Raw genomic sequence first — 18992 nt, 5'->3', positions numbered from 1 at the left:
GAGGACGCTCTGGTTCAGCTTATGCTTTCCTGCTTCAGCCCTGGAACCAACCCCTTCTGCAAGGAGCCCGTTCTGGGAAATGGCATTGGGGAGCTGAGTCTGGGTGCGGGGTGCGCCCTGTGCTGCCCAAGGGCCGTTGCTTCGGGCCTCCCCCAGACAGAGCTGGAAAACGGAATGTGTGTCCCAGCCCACACATCTGTGCTGCTGTGCACATCCGTCTGTCGTCTGTTTTTTTTTGTTTTTTTTTTGAGGCAGAGTGTCACTCTGTTGCCTGGGCTAGAGTACCATTGCGTTAGCGTAGCTCACAGCAACCTCAAACTCCTGGACTTAAGCAATCCTCCTGCCTCAGCCTCCCGTGTAGCTGGGACTACAGGCATGCGCCACCATGCCTAATCTTTTCTATATATTTTTAGTTGGCCAATTAATTTCTTTTCTATTTATAGTAGAGACGGGGTCTTGCTCTTGCTCAGGCTGGTTTCAAACTCCTGACCTTGAGCGATCCGCCCGCCTCGGCCTCCCAGAGTGCTAGGATTACAGGCGTGAGCCACCGCGCCCGGCCTGTCTGTCATCTTTTAAGATAACACATCTGAGTTTTTTTTCTTTGAGCAGTATTTTCTCCTACATTTTTGACTATGTGGACAATTCAGGTCTTAACAAAAGTATCTGTCTGGAGATTGAGGACGAATGTCTTTTCATGCACTTGACAAACCACTTGATTCGAGACTCCAAGACCAAAGCACTTTTTCAACAGTGTGAGGCAATTTAGGTGGCGCTCCCTGAGTGAGCGACGGCAGGACGGACCGCGGTTGGCGCCGTGGCTCGCCCGTCACACGCCTTTCCAAAGCGCTCGTCTCCTGGGGTCCTGATGACACCCTCTTTTTACTGCTTCTCAGCTCATATCACAGAAGTGAACACGCGTGTTAATGTGGACGTCTCACACGCACGTGACCAGGCCGTGACAAGCCCGTTCGTCACAAGTGCCCGCGTGACCCGCTGTGGCCGGCGCGGCTCCCCCCGGGCCCCCGCGAGCCTCCTCGCAGTATTGCAAACTGAATCCCAGACATCTTTTCGTTGCGAACGTTTCGTATGTGTTGCTAAAGGAGTTTTTGACACAGACACTGTATTTTTATTCTACTTTAAAAATAATACAGTTCTTGGCCGGGCGCGGTGGCTCAGGCCTACAATCCTAGCACTCTGGGAGGCCGAGGCCGGCGGATTGCTCAAGGTCAGGAGTTCGAAACCAGCCTGAGCAAGAGCGAGACCCCGTCTCTACTATAAATAGAAATTAATTGGCCAACTACAAATATATATAAAAAATTAGCCGGGCATGGTGGCACATGCCTGTAGTCCCAGCTACTCGGGAGGCTGAGGTAGGAGGATCGCATGAGCCCAGGAGTTTGAGGTTGCTGTGAGCTAGGCTGATGCCACAGCACTCACTCTAGCCTGAGCAACACAGTAAGACTCTGTCTCAATAAAATAAAATAAAATAAAATAATAATAGTACAGTTCTTTAATATCATCAAATATCTACTCTTGTGTTCAGATTCCCACTTGTCTCAAATGTCATTTTTGAGTGTTTTTGGATTATGTGTGTGTACCTTGTTTGGTCCCTTCTGTTGGGAGACGTTTTTGTTGCTCTTTCTCTGAATTTAAAAGCTTTGGACACTCGGAGCCAGACGCTAGTTCACGAGGAGTGGCGTGTTGGAGGCCGCTGGCGCGCCGCTCTTTACGCACTGTCGGGAAGGCTCCTGTACCGGGAGCGTTCCCTCCTTTGCTGTGAGCGCAGTTTGTGCGGAAGGGTCGGGCCGTCGGTGACTGTTCCTCTCTGTCTGGGCCTTTGCTAGTGTGTCCTTCACCAGTGGCATCTGGTGTGACCAGTGTAACCAGCTGGTTTGCTTTCAACTGTGGAGTCGAAGCTGACATCGTCCAGTCCACACGCTGCTCTGTCTTGGGCCAGAGGCAGTGTCCTCGAGTCGGCTCAGGGTCCTTTGCAAAGGGTGCTTCAGACGCCCCCGCCACCCCCAGCACGTGCTGCCCGGATCCCGACCGGGCCGTTTCTCCAGGAAAGAGAATTCAGGACAGCTGGGCTCGAGGCGGGCCACCCGGTGGGCTTGTTTCCAGGTCTTTTGGGGGACAGAGCCAGGAACCGCGCTTTCATTTGTTTCAGCACCACTCCAGACTGGGGCGGCAGGCGTTACCCAGCCTCTCGTGCTGCACGTCTGTCTCTCCTCCCTCACTGGGGGCCCGGGGCCCGGGGCCCGGCAGAACGGTGGAGGGTTGACTTAGAGCAGCACATGGTCACTGACTCATTGCTTTGTCCCACATGATAACGGGATGAGTGCCGAGTATTTACTGAGATGGTGCCAGTCTGTGGCTTTCGTGGCTCTCTTTGTCCTCGGGGTAGGTCTCAAACGACTGTGTGTTAAAAAGTCATCTGGGTGATTAGGCCACCAAAGGAATCAAGTAGATTCATTTGTTTCATTTTTGTTGTTTAGAGATTGCTTTTTAAAATTTAATTTTGTTTTAAAATCATGGGTCCTAAGTCATAGTTGTCAACGTATATTCCAAGACGTTCCGCTTCCTGCCCCTCCTTGCACTCTCTTCTTCCCCCACAGGTGACCCTTACACGTTTTCATGCTGTGTCTTGCACATGTTTTACAGTCGATTACGTGTCTTCTCCCCATTTCTTCAGATAAGTGCTGGGCTGTCCTCTGCCCTCCTCCCGTTCAGCCGTATGTCCATAGCAACGTCCGGCTGCTGCCTTGTCTTTTGTAACCCCACTGTGTTCCCTCACGTGGCTGCCCCGTGGCTCGCTGGACCGGTGTCCTGCAGTAGACATCTGGGTCACTGCTGTCTTTCCCTGGCACAGGCAGCGCCCCGGTCCGCAGCCGCGCCCGCTGAGGCTCTGGGGCAGGTCCCAGGAGCGGGGGCTCTGGGGGCCGCCTGGCCTCGCTCGGGGGCTGCACCGGCAGGTGGGGGCTTCCCCCCGCAGCCTTGCCCACAGCGCCAGGCGGGATCTGCGTGTCCTGCTCCTGGCCTGGGCGAGGTGGGGCCATTGCCTCTCCTGTCCGCTGTCGGCTTCCCTGGCCCTGGCGCTGTGGCCCGTGGCCGCTTCTCCGGTTTGACAGGCTTTCAGTGCTCAGGAGGGACTTTAACCCTTGTCAGGGCACAAACAGCCAATGTTTGTCGTTCTGCTTTTCTGCCCGTTATTCCAGGGCCTCTTTCTTTCGCCCTCTCTCTCCACGGGTGTGTGTCTTCCTCCCTTCCCGGTCAGTCCTGCTCCCTGCCCGCTCTCGGCCACGCCCACACGCCTGAAGCTGCCTCAGTTGTGCCTCCAGCTCCAGCCACTCCCTCGCCCCCGTGTCTGGCGTGTCCGGTGCCATCCGTGCACCAGCTGCCCACGCAGCCCGAGCTCAGGGCTCTGTCCCGCCCCATGTTCTTGGGCCGCGGTCGCTCCCAGCCCAGGTGTGAGCAGAGGCCTCCTCTCTGCACGATGCGTAACCGACATCCGGAGCTTTGCAGCCCAGGCTGGTGTGTCCTTGGTGCTGTGCCACACACACTGCCTGGCCCTAGGGACGTGGACCAGCCGTGCCCATCAGCCTCCTGACAGGCCCCGTGACCTGCTGGGGACCCCGAAGCCCATCCCTGTCCCTGTCGCCACTGGGTAGCTCCCGTCTGTGTGCGTCCTCCTCCTCTGCCCCCGACTGGGCCTCCCCAGACCCTGGTCCTCCCTGGAGAGCCCGTCCTGGCGTGCACGGCTGTGCTCCTCCGGCGAGGCCGTCCGTCTGATCTTTCGGAAATGCTTCCCTAGAGAGCCGCTGGGAGGGGGCCCTGCGCTGGCCCCCCTGGCATCTTCCACTTCTCTAGTACTCCGAGCTGCGCAGCGCCGGGGCAGAAGCTGAGACGCCTTTGCCTGCTCTGGGGCCTCAGGGCAGAGCCTCGGGGCCGCGGCGTGGAAGGTCTCGCCTGCCAGGTGTTTCCTGGCACCTGGCGGGGGAAGCCAGGGAGTCTTATTCATGATGTGAAAGCTCTGCTCTGGGACCGCTGCTCCAGGAGCGCAGTGGGCAGTGTGCGTCGTCACGGCAGGACAACCGGGCCAGTCTGGGAGCTCCCGTGGCCATCCCGTGTCCAGAGTGGGGTGCTGGCCAGGGACGTGGAGAGAGCTCAGCAGTGTTGTGTGGGAAGACTGCTCTGGGCCTGGGGATGTCTGGGGGAGGCTGGGATCACTGGGCGGGGCTGGGAGGGCGGCCAGCTGCTTGGCCACGAGGTCCCGAGATGTGTCCAGCGCTGGAGTCTGTGGCTCGAGGAGGGGTGCCCAGAGCAGGGGCAGCGTGGGGCCCACACGTCAGGAGCGTGGCGAGCAGGTCTTCTCTGATCCTTCCAGGAGCTGTCCAAGATCACGATGCCGATTGCCTTCAACGAGCCGCTGAGCTTCCTGCAGCGGATCACGGAGTACATGGAGCACGTGTACCTCGTGCACAGGGCCTGCCGCCAGCCCCAGCCCCTCGAGCGCATGCAGGTGGGCCCGGGGCCTGCGAGGACAGCGACCCCACCTGAACATCGGCCACGTAGTTGTGGGGACCCAGGCTCTCGCCCGCACGTAGGGGCGACTGTGAGGAAGGCCACGGGGCTCCGCTGGTGCTGGGCGGGCCACCGAGTCCCCACGGAAATGCCGCGGCTCTTCGCGTCCCTGCTGCTCTGGCAGGAGTCCTGGCCCTCAGAGCTGCAGGCGGCGGGCCTGCTGCCAGGCAGTTCATGGGGCCTTTGGCACCATCACTGCCCCTCGTGTGTGTGTGTGTGTGCGACTGTGTATCGGTGTAGGTCTGTGTGTGCACGTGTGTACGTGAGCATGTGAGTGTGCACGAGTGTGTGGGCACATGTGTGTGAATGTGTGGCCCTGCGTGTGAGAGACAGACAGACCGACGTCGGGGCCCCATCTGCGAGGAAGGGCCAGGCCACAGGCGTGGGGAACAGCGTGTGGTTCCTCCTCTCTGTGGCTTTGAGGGTGTGGCGGGTGACAAATGACATTCCTGGGAAGTTCTATAATCTCAGGATGCGTCGCTAGTGGGAGACTGGGAAGTCACCTGAGAGCAGGTAATGGCACCAAGAAGCCAGGTGCCGTCCACGCTTTCCTAGCTGACACTGTCCTCTCCCGCCTGTGCCCTCCCGCAGTCCGTAGCTGCCTTCGCCGTCTCGGCCGTGGCCTCCCAGTGGGAGCGGACGGGCAAGCCGTTTAATCCACTCCTGGGAGAGACGTACGAGCTGATCAGGTAAGAGGAGAGAGGCCCCGCCACAAGCGTCCCGTGAGTGGGATTCTTCCACCCGCGTCGATCCCTCTGCTCTGAGAGGGAATGGTTCAGACGCAGTTTGCTCACGCGTGTGCAAGGCCACAGGAAGAAGCTGTTTCGTGTGCGAGGCATGCTGTGTTGATGATGTAACAAAGCCCTAGGGAACGCAGAGTTGAGAGTAGAACATGTCACCGTGTTGGACTCCAGAGTGGGGATGTGTGCAGTGTACGTACACAGTTTCACATACGTGTGCAACGTGTACGAGATGTGTAGGATCGGCAGGTTTCGCTAAAATGGAAACAGGTGCTAATGTGCGAGGCAGGCCCTTTTTCCAAAGCGTCGTCCTGGTGCTGTTGAAAGAGCAGGTGAGCCGGGCGCGGTGGCTCACGCCTGTAATCCTAGCACTTTGGGAGGCCGAGGCGGGCGGATTGCCTCAAGGTCAGGAGTTCGAAACCAGCCTGAGCGAGACCCCGTCTCTACCAAAAATAGAAATAAATTAATTGACCAACTAAAAATATATATACAAAAAAATTAGCCGGGCATGGTGGCGCATGCCTGTAGTCCCAGCTACTCGGGAGGCTGAGGCAGGAGGATCGCTGAGCCCTGGAGATTGAGGTTGCTGCGAGCCAGGCTGACGCCACGGCACTCACTCTAGCCTGGACAACAAAGTGAGACTCTGTCTCAAAAAAAAAAAAGAAAGAGCAGGTGAGTCCAGAGAGGAGCACTGCACAGAGGGGCTCGATCCCCGGGCCTGCGCCCCCGCAGCGGGTGAGTGTGGTGGGGGCTGGCCTGCTGGCACTAGGAGACCCCCCACGTCCTTAGATGTCACTGAAGTCCCTGCCTGCGGGCTTTCGATCTAGGCCGACCCCCGCTCCTCCCTAGACCCCTGCTCCTCCTTACACCCCCTCTCCTCCCTACACCCCCGCTCCTCCCTAGACCCCTGCTCCTCCCTAGACCCCCGCTCCTCCCTACACCCCCGCCTCTCCCTAGACCCCCGCTCCTCCCTAGACCCCCGCTCCTCCCTACACCCCCACTCCCCCCTACACCCCCACTCCTCCCTACACTCCCACGCCTCCCTACACCCCCACTCCCCCCTACACCCCCACTCCTCCCTAGGCCCCTGCTCCTCCCTACGCCCCCGCTCCCCCTACACCCCCACTCCTCCCTACACCCCCACTCCTCCCTACACCCCTGCGCCTCCCTACACCCCCGCGCCTCCCTACACCCCCGCACCTCCCTACACCCCCGCTCCTCCCTACACACCTGCTCCTCCCTACACCCCTGCCGTTCCTCCCTAGACCCCCACTCCTCCCTAGACCCCCACTCCTCCCTACACCCCTGCCGCTCCTCTCTAGACCCCTACTCCTTCCCAGTACTGATGGGGGGGCCCCTCATCAGCTCATCTTAGCCCTGTGTGCTATAAAGGGGAGAGGGTTCAGCCATGAGCATATGCCTCCTTTTTGGATTCCGGTTTAGTTGAGATTCTGTTGGGATGTTTTATTAAAATAAATCTGTTTGCTTTTTTTTTTTTGAGACAGAGTCTCACTTTCTTGCCTAGGCTAGAGTGAGTGCCGTGGCGTCAGCCCAGCTCACAGCAACCTCAAACTCCTGGGCTCAAGCGATCCTCCTGCCTCAGCCTTCCGAGTAGCTGGGACTACAGGCATGTGCCACCATGCCCGGCTGATTTATATGTATATATATATATATATATATATATATTAGTTGGCCAATTAATTTCTTTCTATTTTTTTTTATGGTAGAGACGGGGTCTCGCTCAGGCTGGCTTTGAACTCCTGACCTTGAGCAATCCGCCCGCCTCGGCCTCCCAGAGTGCTAGGGTTATAGGAGTTTGCTTTTTTAATTACAAGAGAGTGTTCTTTATAGCTAAGTGCAGCGCTGGGAAAAGCGGAAGGAAGAGCTGTTCTCGTGGTAGCGGTTCCTTTTGTGGAAGTGCGGGTGCGAGTGTGCGTGTTCACGTGACATGATGGTGTCAGTATGCACCCTTTCTCATCTCACGTCACTCCACGGTCACTCTCCCATGAAGTCACAGCTTTTCCAATCGCAGCTTTTCATTGGTTCTGCGGCCATTTCTCACGCTCCGCATTTCTGCGTGTCCTGGCTCATTCGCGGCACTTTCTGTTCTGTAAAATGGAGTGACGGTGCGTTCGCACAGTGGCATCTCGATTCCGAGACGTACCGTTCTTTTGAAATTTCAGGTCGTTATTTCGGGCCCTTTATTGTATCTTACGTGTTATCAGCGATTGAGATTTTCCCGGTGGTGAGTGAGTGTGGGATTCGGGGCCGTTGGTTTGCGTCGGGTGGGTCTGCTGGCGTGGGAGAGCTGCGGCGTGCGCCCAGGCCTGCTTCCTAGGCGGGCGTGGGGAGGACTCGTTCTCTGTGGAAGCACAGGCCTGCCTGCGGTCTGCACGCGGCCACTGCGCGGCTTGGGCAGCAACCTGAGTGCCATCGTTTCAGACTGCGAGCTGTCCCCCGCCCGTCCGGGTGGTCCAGCTGCTGGTGGGGACAGCGCCCGGGCTTTTAGTGCGGTTCAGGGGTGCGCTGCGCCGTGGAAGACCTGCTCTCGCAGTCCCGCTCCCTCTGGGAGAGGGCCACGCGGTGGCGCAGCCCAGCAGGAGGGGTGTGGGGAACAGCTCTGCTTCTGCAGTTTAGTAATGGGGAAACCGAGGCCGGGACGAGGGAGACTTGTCCCAAGAGTCACTCCTCAGGGAAGCTTTTGTTCTGAATTCATTCTGCCTTTTCTAGATACTTCTCTTGAGCCGCAGTTCCTGTGGCTGCCCTTCCACCTGCCTTGCCTTCTGCCATCAGCACTGACCTGCCTGGCTGTAGAGAATTATTATTAGTATTATTGTTGTTTTCTTTGAGACAGAGTCTTGCTCTGTCACCCCGAGTAGAGTGCCATGGTGCCATCGTAGCTCACAGCAACCTCAAACTCCTGGGCTCAACCAATCCTCCTGCCTCAGCCTCCCGAGTAGCTGGGGCTACAGGCATGCGCCACCATGCCCGGCTAATTTTTTCTATGTATTTTTAGTTGTCCAGCCAATTTCTTTCTATTTTTAGTAGAGACGGGGTCTCGCTCTTGCTCAGGCTGGTCTCGAACTCCTGAGCTCAGGCAATCCTCCTGCCTCAGCCTCCCAGAGTGCTGGGACTGCAGGCGTGAGCCGCTGCGCCCAGCCAGGAAATTATTAAAATATCTTGCAAAACGTAAATCAGAGCAGGAGAAAAGCTCTAGCTGACAGGAGGAAGAAGATGGACGAAGGGAGCACACGCAGCCCGAGATGCGACCGGGGTGCGAGCTGTGAGCGCTGGTCTTTCTCGGGACCTCCCCTCGGGCTGGGCCAGGGTTCCGCAGACGGAGGAAAAACCGAAACTCCTTCCGAGCTGCAGTGCACGCCGCTTGTCACATTTCTATTTCCAGACCGCGCTTGTCAGCGTCTGCTGCGTGTTGTGCCTCCGTGAGGCCCTCACAGGCCTCAGGGGAGACGCCACACGCGTGTGCCGACCCCCTCGCCAATATCTTCATGCCTGCCGATTCTTCTTGTGCAGCTAAAAATACTCTTTCTTTTCTTAGACAAGTGTTCATTTTGTAAATTATATACCTTGGTAGACAACCTTTTAAAATCCACTTTTTCTACTTTTCTTCCTCTCTAATGATTGGAAATTCTAATTCTAGTTAAGTTAGTAATTATGTGGTTTAGCTTTTATAATTTTTAATGACTACAACTGTAGGTGTATTCACGGTTCCGGAACAATTAAAAACTGACATTTTTATTGAAAAAGAGAATGTGCTGAAAATCCTGTTTCCTGGCCAGGAGTATTTTGGGGCATGAGACATTTCATCACGAGATCTCGGGAGCCGTGCAGACACCCTCCCAAGAGGCCCTGGGTCCCCGCTGGGCCTGCGGGCGGGTCGGGGTGAGAGCCTGGAGGCACGCCTGGAGGAGGCGCTTCCCCACCAACGCCACGGGCACCTGTGGCCCAGCGCCCATGCGGCCTGGGTGGCCCCACGCGTGTGTGCGGGTCAAGGCAGGGCCCTGCACTGTTGCTTGTGCTGTGGGGTCAGGTGTGGTCCAGGGAGGCACCTGTGTGTGTCTGTCTGGTGTCAGCATCAGGCCAAGTGTGAAGTCAGAGGGCAGGTGGTGGATGTTCCCGCCTCCAGGAGCCTCCCGCCCGCGCCAGGCACTCGAGCGCCTAGTGACGAGCGGCGGGCTGTGCCAGGCCTCTGCGAGCTGACCTTCCTTTGGCCTTGCGGTCGCTGACGTGGCTCTTTCTTTTCCCTCTCCTTCCTTTCCTCCTCCTGCTTTCCTGTCGGCCCTAGGGAAGATCTGGGATTCAGATTCATATCCGAGCAGGTCAGCCACCATCCCCCCGTCAGCGCGTTTTACTCCGAAGGCCTCGGCCAGGACTTCCTGTTCCACGGCTCCATCTACCCGAAGCTGAAGTTCTGGGGCAAGAGCGTGGAGGCGGAGCCCCGGGGGACCATCACGCTGGAGCTCCTCAAGTGAGTGGCGCGCCTCGCTCGGCCTCTGCGGCAAGCTGGGACGTGTGTCGTGGGCTGGGAAGGAAGCCGCCTTCCTTGGGCGCCGAGGCGCTTCCTTCTGGCGGGGAATCCTGTGCTCCTCCTGCCAGGCAGCCAGCTCTTCCCGCTGCAGCAGCGCCTTCCAGGGAGGCTCCCGATCAGGGTGTCGCCTGGGGAAATTCTTCTCACCTCTGATTGCTGTCGTGTTTGCACACAGCAAACCCAAGTGTGGCAGCGCAAAACCGGGTTTATCGTCTTGCATGGGGAGATTCAGGGCTGGGGCCAGGCCGCAGATCTCTGGGAGGCTGCAGTGGAGGCAGCCGAGCTGCAGTGAGGCCGGGCGGCCGCACACCTGTGTCCAAGCCCCCCCCCCAGGCTGCCCACAGCTTGGCAGCTGGCGTCCCTCAGGGACAGCGCACACGGAAGCCACCCTCCCCACACCCAGCCTTCCGTGTGGGGCCGGTCTCGCTGGGCTGGCGGAGCGGGAGGGTGACGTGGGGTTTGAATTCCGAGAGGGATCGCTGGAGGGGCCGTCCCGGGGGCTGCCCCCACTCCTGCCCCCACCCCAGTCTACACCCTCTCCATTCCACCCAGTGGCAGTCACAGATGCCTCCGAGCAAAAAACGATTCCCCTGCAAATGGCTGGATGTCAACCCCCCCAGACACACAGTCCTGGCAGTGACATGCGGTGTTCTGTGTGGTGGCCAGTTCTCTGCCATAGGAGTCTCGTCAAGCCGCAACCTGCTGCAGCAAAACATTTGATGCGGTTTCCGCCGCGTGTCGGCCTGGCCTGGCTGGTTGCGGGAGGTGCCCCACGGCTCTGGGGGAGCAGGGTCTTCCGGCACCGCCCGGGGACTGCACCTCGGGCTGGTGGGGTGGCCAGGCCCTGCCAGGGTGCCGTGGGGCTGACACTGCTGCTGTCTCAGCGTGGCCTTTGCCTTCCTGGGGTGAGGCATGCAGAGCCGAAAAGTTGCAAACCTGATTGGTGAACAGGTTTGGGTTCCACCTGGGAAATCTGAGGAATCCCAAATGCACGCCATGAAACACTCCGGCTCCGAGTTGCGGCTCCTTCACGCAGCCTCTGTTGAGACGGGGATCCGGGGATCTGCGTCTCACGTTTGCGGGTTTTTCCTCCTGGCAGGGCCATTTGGGAGGGTGGGGAGTAAAAGAAAAGGGCGTGTGGGGTGCTGCTGGGAACCGGGGACCCCCCACACCTCCTCCTGCCACCCTCCAGCTCCCCAGAAGGCTGGGACCCGCGTGCAGGGTGGGCGGCACCGCGGTGCGTCTGGTGAAGTGGCTTGACTCCTGACAGCCTCACAAGGATGCTATTGCTCTGGTTCAGTCTTTTTTTATTGCTTATTAACTTGTCTTGACATTTAAGCAGAAAGCTTTGTTGATGCTACAAAGGAAAAAAGAAGTAAATTTCAAACAAATGCTAAATAAGCAGGGGCCGGGGGAGGGACTTCAAAGCAGCCCTTGTGCGGGTCCCGCAGCCGTGCTCCACTCCACTCCGCCCGCCCCCGCAGTTTGGGTCACACGGTGTCTGCTTTTCGGGCCCCTGACCCACTTGCTTTCCGGCCTTCTCACAGACACAATGAAGCCTATACCTGGACCAACCCCACCTGCTGCGTGCACAACGTCATCATCGGGAAGCTGTGGATCGAGCAGTACGGCACGGTGGAGATCGTGAACCACAGGTAACGGTGCCCGCTCGTGGCCGGGCTGTCCGAGACTCTGGGAGGGGCTGAGTGAGCCGCGGGCACCCGCTTTGGGGCGGCTTTTAGCTCCCGGTGATGGGCCGCTGCTGCCAGACCCTCTGCCTGTGGTCTGGCCACGACGTCACCGGGTGCTCCGTGGTGGTGGCGGCGTTTTCAGTCAATACTCACTGTGTTTTGAGAGTTTAGCCGACACCAGAGTGGTGCCATCCCCAGGTGAAACGTGGTGACCGTCCCCAAACATCGTCTGCCGTCCTGTCTCTAACACTCGTTCCTGGAAGTTCACACCGGGCCGACATGGCTTCTCAATAGCCTTAGTGAGACACACAAGCGATGTGTCCCAGAACTCACCCATTGCAAGTGGAGACTTGGATAATTTTTAGTAAAGTCACTGAATTTTGCAGCCATCCCCGCCAGCCGGGTTTGGGACATCTCTATCTTTGTGGGTATGACAAAGGCCCGTCACACCCATCTGCAGTCACTCCCTCGCTGCCTGCCCAGGTGGCTCCAGCCTGCTTCCCTCTAGACATTTCGTATCTCACAACAGAAGCCTGTGTTTGGTTTTCCTGCAGGACTGGACATAAGTGTGTGCTGAACTTCAAACCATGTGGACTGTTTGGAAAAGAGCTTCACAAGGTGGAAGGGCACATCCAAGACAAAAAGTATGTCTGCGTCCGTATTGGTTCCCGGTGTGCTTGTGTGGCGCGTGTGCCGTGCAGGGATGTGGTTGTACCAGTGACTCCGCTTCCTTCTCTCCACTAGCGTGCACTGCGTGTCGTCAGGCCAAACTCCAGACCTTAGCGTGTGTGGGCGTCACTGCCATGTGGCTGGCCCATTCCAATCTTTAAATCAGGGACTTTTATAGGTTTCTGTGAGCAGAGAAATGGTCAGTACTGTTTTAACAAGTTTTTTTGGGGGGTTCCTCCTATTGGGTTAATTACTTTATGTTCTGGGTCTCAAATTTCTCAATTTTTTTTCCACTAAGGAATTTGAGCCACATATAATGTCAAGAGGTTTCATCGAGCTCCTAAAATCTGTACATTTTCAGTTAGAAACCCGTCTCCAATTTAAAACAGTGGGTGCTTTTGCTCCGACCACCCTCTCTTGGTGCCAGAAGCTCGCCTGTTCAGACAGCCTGTAAAACGTGTCCGGCTTGGGACCCACCCTTTCTCTGCAAGTCACACGAGGACTCGGTGTGTGCACCTCCGTGGCAGTCCTGCTGGTGGGCGTGGCGCTGCCCAGCACCCAGGGCAGCCTCTCCCTTATGGGCATCAGCCGGGAGAGACTGGCCTGTCCCTTCTCAGAAGCAGGTGGGGGAGCCCAGGCTGGGCCGCGGACCCTCGGAGAGCTCGTGGAAGCCGTGTCTGGTTTCCTGGCTTTGCATCCTGAATTCAAGTGTGCTCCTTGCTTGGAGGGCAGCGTGTCCCCAGCCATTTCCCCGTGGTCTCCGCATGTGGGTCTGCAGGCCACGTCTACACTTGGCTCTGAGACACACATGCCCTCGGGTGTCCTGAGCCTGCCAGAGCACCACTTCCCTGGAGGAGGCAAAAAAGCAAAAGCAAAGAGAGAGTGCCATGTTGTAGTGGTTTCCCTTCCGTTTGGGATCGGGCAGAGAGCCCTGGCAGCCGATCTGTGACAATCTCCAGACTTGGTATCAGGTGGACAGAGCAGGCAGGTACCAGGACAGAGCAGACAGCACCAAGCGAACACGAGAAAGGCTGTTTCTGTGATACTGGTACCGAGAGAAAGGGCTGAAGGACATACCGTGCAAGAAATTCACTGTGTTTAAGAAACGATATCAGCTCAAGTTCGGCTCACAAAGGAAAAATCATAATATATGGACACATACGGCTTTAAAGTTAAAAACGTGCATGTTCTTCCTGTCACCTCCTGTTTCCCACAGTGCTGCAGGCCCCTTTTAGGTTTTGCACCTTCCTTTTCTTTTCTACGTCGGTGCATCAGGGTTAGGAATAGCTACCCCCGAATGGCATGAGTAGAAGTCCTAAAATGCACCTTTTCATTTTTGCATTTCTGTCCAGAGATATCCCAAAAATGTAGAAGATATCCCATGGCAGAAGGGACGTTTGTTCTGTGGTCAAAGTCAAGGTGCTGCATGTTCAGATGGGTAGTTTGTAGCCGCTCTTAACCTGGTCTTGAAAATCCCGTTTGCCTGCAGCAAACAGAAGCTCTTTGTGATCTATGGCAAGTGGACGGAGTGCCTGTGGGGCACAGACCCCGCCTCCTACGAGTCCTTTAAGAAGCAGGAGAGGAGAGGCGGCCACCTGCGGAAGGCTAAGCTGGTAAGGGCCTGCGTCCGGCCGACGCCTGCGGAGCGGAGCTGGGGTGAGGGCCGCCTGGCCACTGCCACCACCAGCTCGTGCATGGGGGGGGGACCAAGAGCCCCCGTGGCCCAGGTGGGAGGGACGGATGTTCAGAACTTGTCTGTGTAGATGAAACTGCTTGTGTGTGAGTCCTGGCATTGGTGGTGGGGTTTGCGTCTCGACTGAGAGGACGCGGCTGTTGTAAACCGTGGGCTCGGGGCGTCATGGCGTCTGTCCCCCCAGATACTCTGGAAGAATCCGGGGGAACCTCACGTCAGGCCATTTCTTTTGTGGTAGCTCCAAGTTCTGGGCCCTTCTTAATGAATCTCCTTTCCTCTGTTGCCTGCGTTAGCCCAGACGTATTTGAAAGATCGAGTGAACTTCAGTTTTGTTTTTTACTTCTGAGGGGCAGGCGATGTGCTCGGCAGTGCGGAGGCGCTGGCGGGACTGTCTGCCAGGGCCTTGGAATACTGATGGTCCCGAGCCCAGTGTCTCTTGCGCTCAAACTGCAAGTGGTAGTTCCAAAGGCGTGCCGTATTTCCCAGATAATACACTGGAACGTTCCAAACCTGAGATGCCCAATGTTTATTTAACAAAAATATTCAACCTCCTCCAGGATTCTGGTTTTGATATTGTGACGTTTAATGTGTGCTGTTAGGTACCTTTTCTAATAATTCTCTTTTACTTAAAAAGAGAAAATAAAATTCCGTTTAGAGACTGCACAGACTCAGAGCGTCAGGCCCATTTAGGGATGTCTTTTAACTCTTCCGCTCTGCCTTCGTGCTGCTTCGGGCAAGCTGCAGATGGGGGTGTTCTCTGCGAACACCCGTCCGGAGCTGCGTGCCCGCAGCCACGTCCAGCCTCAGAGCCACGCCGGCGTGGGCACAGCCGGGGCGAGTCAGGCAGGGAGTCTTGGGCTTTGGCGCCCGCTGTCAGTGTTCTGCCGCAACAGCTGCCTCTGAGAAGCCAATTCTTTCCCCAAGACCTATTTGTGTCCTTGTATTAGGATGAGATGTGCAGTCGGGACTCAGCCTAGCAATGCTGAGATACCGTGAAATAGCCACGTGTGATCCGCTTCTCAGCTGAGAGCAGAATGTAGCCCTTAGCACAGAAACACGCCTTTCAGGAGGTCCCCGTCAGCTCAAATGGACCTGCCGCTTTGGGAGGCGTCGCCCCAGCTCGCCGTGCGCGGACTCGGGGAGCGTCTCAGCGGCGGTGCGCGGCTCCCGAGAGGCGCGTGCCTCCGCCCCGCCTGCCTCTCTCTGGGGTCCCGGCGGCGCGGCACGGCCCTGCCCAAGGCCACGAGCCCTCTCCACACTGACAGGCAGGGTCGCAGACCGGGGAGGCACTCGGTTTTCTCCTTGGCTAAAAAAGGAAAGGCCGCGTCGCCGTGCTCGGGGCTGGCGGCTGGTCTGAAAGGCGCTCCGAGAATAGCTCTGCCCGGGCTGGGCCCGCCCGGCGGCTGCACAGCACGCTCTGTGTTTCAGGACGACGGTGCCGAGAAGGCGGACAGCGACGTGGCCGACGACGTGCCCGAGGCGCAGGAGACCGTGCAGGTCGTCCCCGGCAGCAAGCTGCTCTGGAGGATCAACACCCGGCCCCCCAACTCCGCCCAGGTCTGTGCCCCGCCCCCGCTGCCCCTCCTCCTGCCCACGCCGTCTCAGCTGACAGGTCACAAGGGGGCCTGGGCCCCGCCGCCGCCCTGCTGGCCACGGGGTCTGGGAGCCGCCACCGCGCTGGCCACTGGGTCTGGGAGCCGGTGCCCCTGCGCCTGCTGCCCCTCCCCCTGCCCACGCCGCCTCAGCAGACAGGTCACAACGGGGCCTGGGCGCCGCCGCTGGGCTCACTGCGGGGTCTGGGAGTCGGCGCCCCGGCGGGATGGGCGGGCTGCACCAGGGGATGCGCCTGGTGCAGCCCGCGTCCCTGCGTGCTCACGGCCACGTCAGAGCCGCCCCCAGGCACACGCTTGTCCTCTGCCGCGAGTGGCACGCACACGGCTGTCCTGCCAGGCCCTCTTCTGTGTCATGGAAAGGGGCTCCAAACCGTTGGGGGACTGTTATTCTGACCTGTCAGTTTAGATGCTTAGACGCGTCCTGATGTTTGTCTTTGATCGTTGCACTTGTAATTTCCATTACATATAAAATATATTACGTATGTGGTACAAGTAAATAATACAACATATGTGATATATTGTGATAAGGATATATTCACGCAATATATTATTATGTGATGGATGTGTAACATACTATTTAATAAGTTTATTTTAATCTTACATTATTTATATATAAATTACATATAACTTACGATAGACATTTCATTGTATTTTGTGTCCTGTGGAGCTAGCGGCGCGAGTGTAGAGAAAAAGAAACAACAAAACACTGGGCACGTCAGCCCAGCACAGCTGCGCCACCCTCTCGGTGGAGCGTGAGCTGGCGTCGCGGTGCTAGTTAAGGGTTTTGTCTAGAAAAACTCAGCCTTTTCAGGGAAATTCCCCTTCCTCTGTCCTTTGGTTCAGGGGGTTTATTGAATCCCTCCTGCCTGCCAGGTGGGCCCGGGGCTCTAGGAGCCAACGCAGAGACCTGGAGGGCCTCGCCGCAGGGAGGCGGCCGGCGGTGGACACACCTGAACGCCACAAGGCCTTATAGGGCGCCGGGGAAACACGCCAGGGCGGGGAAGGTTGATGCTGTGGCTTCAGTCACGAGGGGGCGGGCACCCAAGGGAGGGCAGGGGGACAGCTAGGCGCAATCCCAGGCGCAGACTGGGGCAGAAGGGCCACAGGCCCGGAGCTGTGTGGGTGGGGGCGGGGGCTTCAAGTGACACGGGGCACCGGGAGTCATTTGAGCAGAGACTAGGTGGGGCTGAGGTGTTCCGCGGCCCTGCTGGCCGCTCACCAAGACCCTATGGGACGAGGGCACAGAGAGGGCGGGGGTGCGAGGCCAGGGACGGTGGGGCCAGTGTGTGCAGCAGGCCCCGCACGTGCTGGGCTGCAGACGCCCCCCCCAGACACCTGGGAGAAGCTGGGCAGACGGAAGTCCGAGGCGGGCGTCGGGCGTCTGGGCTGAGGAAGGGAACTTGGGTGACCTCGGCACGGGGTGGGTGTTCCACCCGAGCTGGGGGGCCACAGCCTGGGGTCCCGCAGCCCCAGGGTGCAGGGGAGGCATGGGCTTGGGACCAAGGGTTTAGGGCAGGACACAGGTGGCCTAGACAGGATGGTTTCCAGCAAGCGAGCGGCATGACTCTTCTCTCTGTGAAACTGTGAAGGAAAAAGAAACACATGCTAATTTTGCTGTCGCGCCTCAGACTGTAAAAGTCCCAGCCACGGCGTGCGACAAGTGCGTAGTTGAGATGGAGAAGGCGCTGGTCGTGGGCGGGAGACGTGATCGGAAACGCGGGCGCCCTGTGGGCTTGGCACTGTCCGTGGCCGCTGAGCCGCGTCTCTGTGCTGCTCTCGCAGATGTATAATTTCACCAGTTTCACCGTGAGCCTCAACGAACTGGCGACGGGCATGGAGAAGACCCTGCCCCCCACGGACTGCCGCCTGCGCCCCGACATCCGCGGCATGGAGAACGGCAACATGGGTACGCTCGCGGCTGGTGCGGGGGTTGGGGGGACTCGAGGCCGGGGACAGGAAAGCACAAAGGCCTGGCCCGGGGTGTGACCCCCTTCCAGAGACCCTGCGGCCTGCAGAGCTCAGTGAGGGGTGGCCAGGCCTCGGGTAAAGACGTTAACATTCGATTGCCAGGAAAAGGAACAGGAGCGTATACAAAGCACAAGCCCCCCTTTTTAATTACCAAATTCAGCAGAAGTGAGGGTTGGGGTCACTGGGGACCCCATGGCCCACGCCCAGCTGGGCGCTCATCCCTCTGCACGGCCGCGAACTCGCTTTTTCTTGATCACTGACTGATCTGCATCAAATGAGCAGCAAAGCCGCTCCTGGGCCTGCTTGTCAGAGTGCCCCCGGCTTGGCGTTGGCTGTATTTTAGCGGAGAAACCCGCCTTGGGGTGTGGCCCGGGCAGAGAGGCTCGTAGCCACTGTGAGGTGAGTGGCCGTCACCGGCAGCCACACGGCAGCTTATCCCGAGAGGTCAAGGCTGAACGAAACTTGCCTTTAATGAAAGAGACAGATGCTGGGTTTACGTCCTTTGGGTTTTGCTGCCCGCCTGCCTGCCTCGGTGTCGGGGGACTTAAATTGCCGCGCAGGCTTCAGACACCTGCGGGCCACGGCCCGCGCGGCATTGCTCCAGAGCCATGGCGCGCGGAGCCGCCCGCAGGTGCGGAGGCAGCCGGGCCCTGGCATCTGCCTTTGGTCTCCTAGTCACAAGGCTCTTTACCTGGCTTTGCACCCAGAGGGGGCCTTGTACCTGGGGGTCAGGGGCACGTGGGGTCCGAGGTCTCTGTCGGACGTGGGCAGGTGGCTTTGCTGCCAGCCTGACTTACCCAGGGGCTTGTCTGCTTGGCCCTAGACCTGGCCAGCCAGGAGAAGGAGCGGCTGGAGGAAAAGCAGAGAGAAGCGCGGCGGGAGCGTGCCAAGGAGGAGGCGGAGTGGCGGACCAGGTGAGGGCTGCGGGGCCAGGCGCTGGGCAGCCAGGAGGGCCACACACACCTGAGGGAAGGAAGGAGGGCCTCCCACATACCCCTTGTGGCCAAGCAGTAGCTGATAAAGGTGGTGACAGCAGCAGCCACCCCCGGCTGCCACCGTATAGATAAGGGTCCCAGGTAGGGCACACCTGTCTGACGCCACCCAGCTGGGAGTGGCCTGTGCACAGAGGCCCGTCACCCCAGACCTGGGCCTCACCCTCACGCTTCAGTGGCGTATTTGACCCCACGCATTCTTCTCAGACACTGCACATTTAAGGAGGTGTCATCTGCACCCCCCACTCGCTCAAGGAGAGCACACCTGAGAGTGTTGGTGCCGCCCCAGGGGCCACGGTCCACGCTCTGTGCTGGGAGCACCCGGGCTCAGGGACCCGGCCCTGTGATGCCACGTGGCACGGAGCACCAGGCCAAAGCCACGTCCTCGCTCAGCCACGCTCAGGGTGGCCTTCACACCCGTGGGCAGGAGAGGTTTTGCTGTGAGAATTCAGTGCCGTGGCCGAGAGACGTGGGTAGGGATGGGGACACGGAGCGGGGG

The 18992-nt window shown here is 58.5% G+C and overlaps 1 protein-coding gene across 3 annotated transcripts in view; it reads left to right on the top strand.

The window, feature by feature from the left end:
• Positions 1–18992, top strand: part of OSBPL2 (oxysterol binding protein like 2) — a 44890-nt gene that overhangs the window by 23541 nt on the left and 2357 nt on the right. For all 3 annotated transcript variants that reach the window (XM_076010818.1, XM_076010820.1, XM_076010819.1), the window contains 9 exons: positions 4385–4519; positions 5173–5270; positions 9625–9807; positions 11415–11522; positions 12113–12202; positions 13717–13840; positions 15349–15477; positions 17316–17439; positions 18325–18415. In XM_076010818.1, coding sequence (XP_075866933.1) covers positions 4385–4519; positions 5173–5270; positions 9625–9807; positions 11415–11522; positions 12113–12202; positions 13717–13840; positions 15349–15477; positions 17316–17439; positions 18325–18415 — 1082 coding nt within the window. The remainder of the gene's footprint in view (positions 1–4384; positions 4520–5172; positions 5271–9624; positions 9808–11414; positions 11523–12112; positions 12203–13716; positions 13841–15348; positions 15478–17315; positions 17440–18324; positions 18416–18992) is intronic.

The sequence above is a fragment of the Microcebus murinus genome, chromosome 16 (assembly GCF_040939455.1).
Source record: "Microcebus murinus isolate Inina chromosome 16, M.murinus_Inina_mat1.0, whole genome shotgun sequence".
NCBI lineage: Eukaryota > Metazoa > Chordata > Mammalia > Primates > Cheirogaleidae > Microcebus > Microcebus murinus.
Note: the sequence above shows the minus strand (reverse complement) of the source record. Positions and strands in the feature narration are given on the sequence as shown.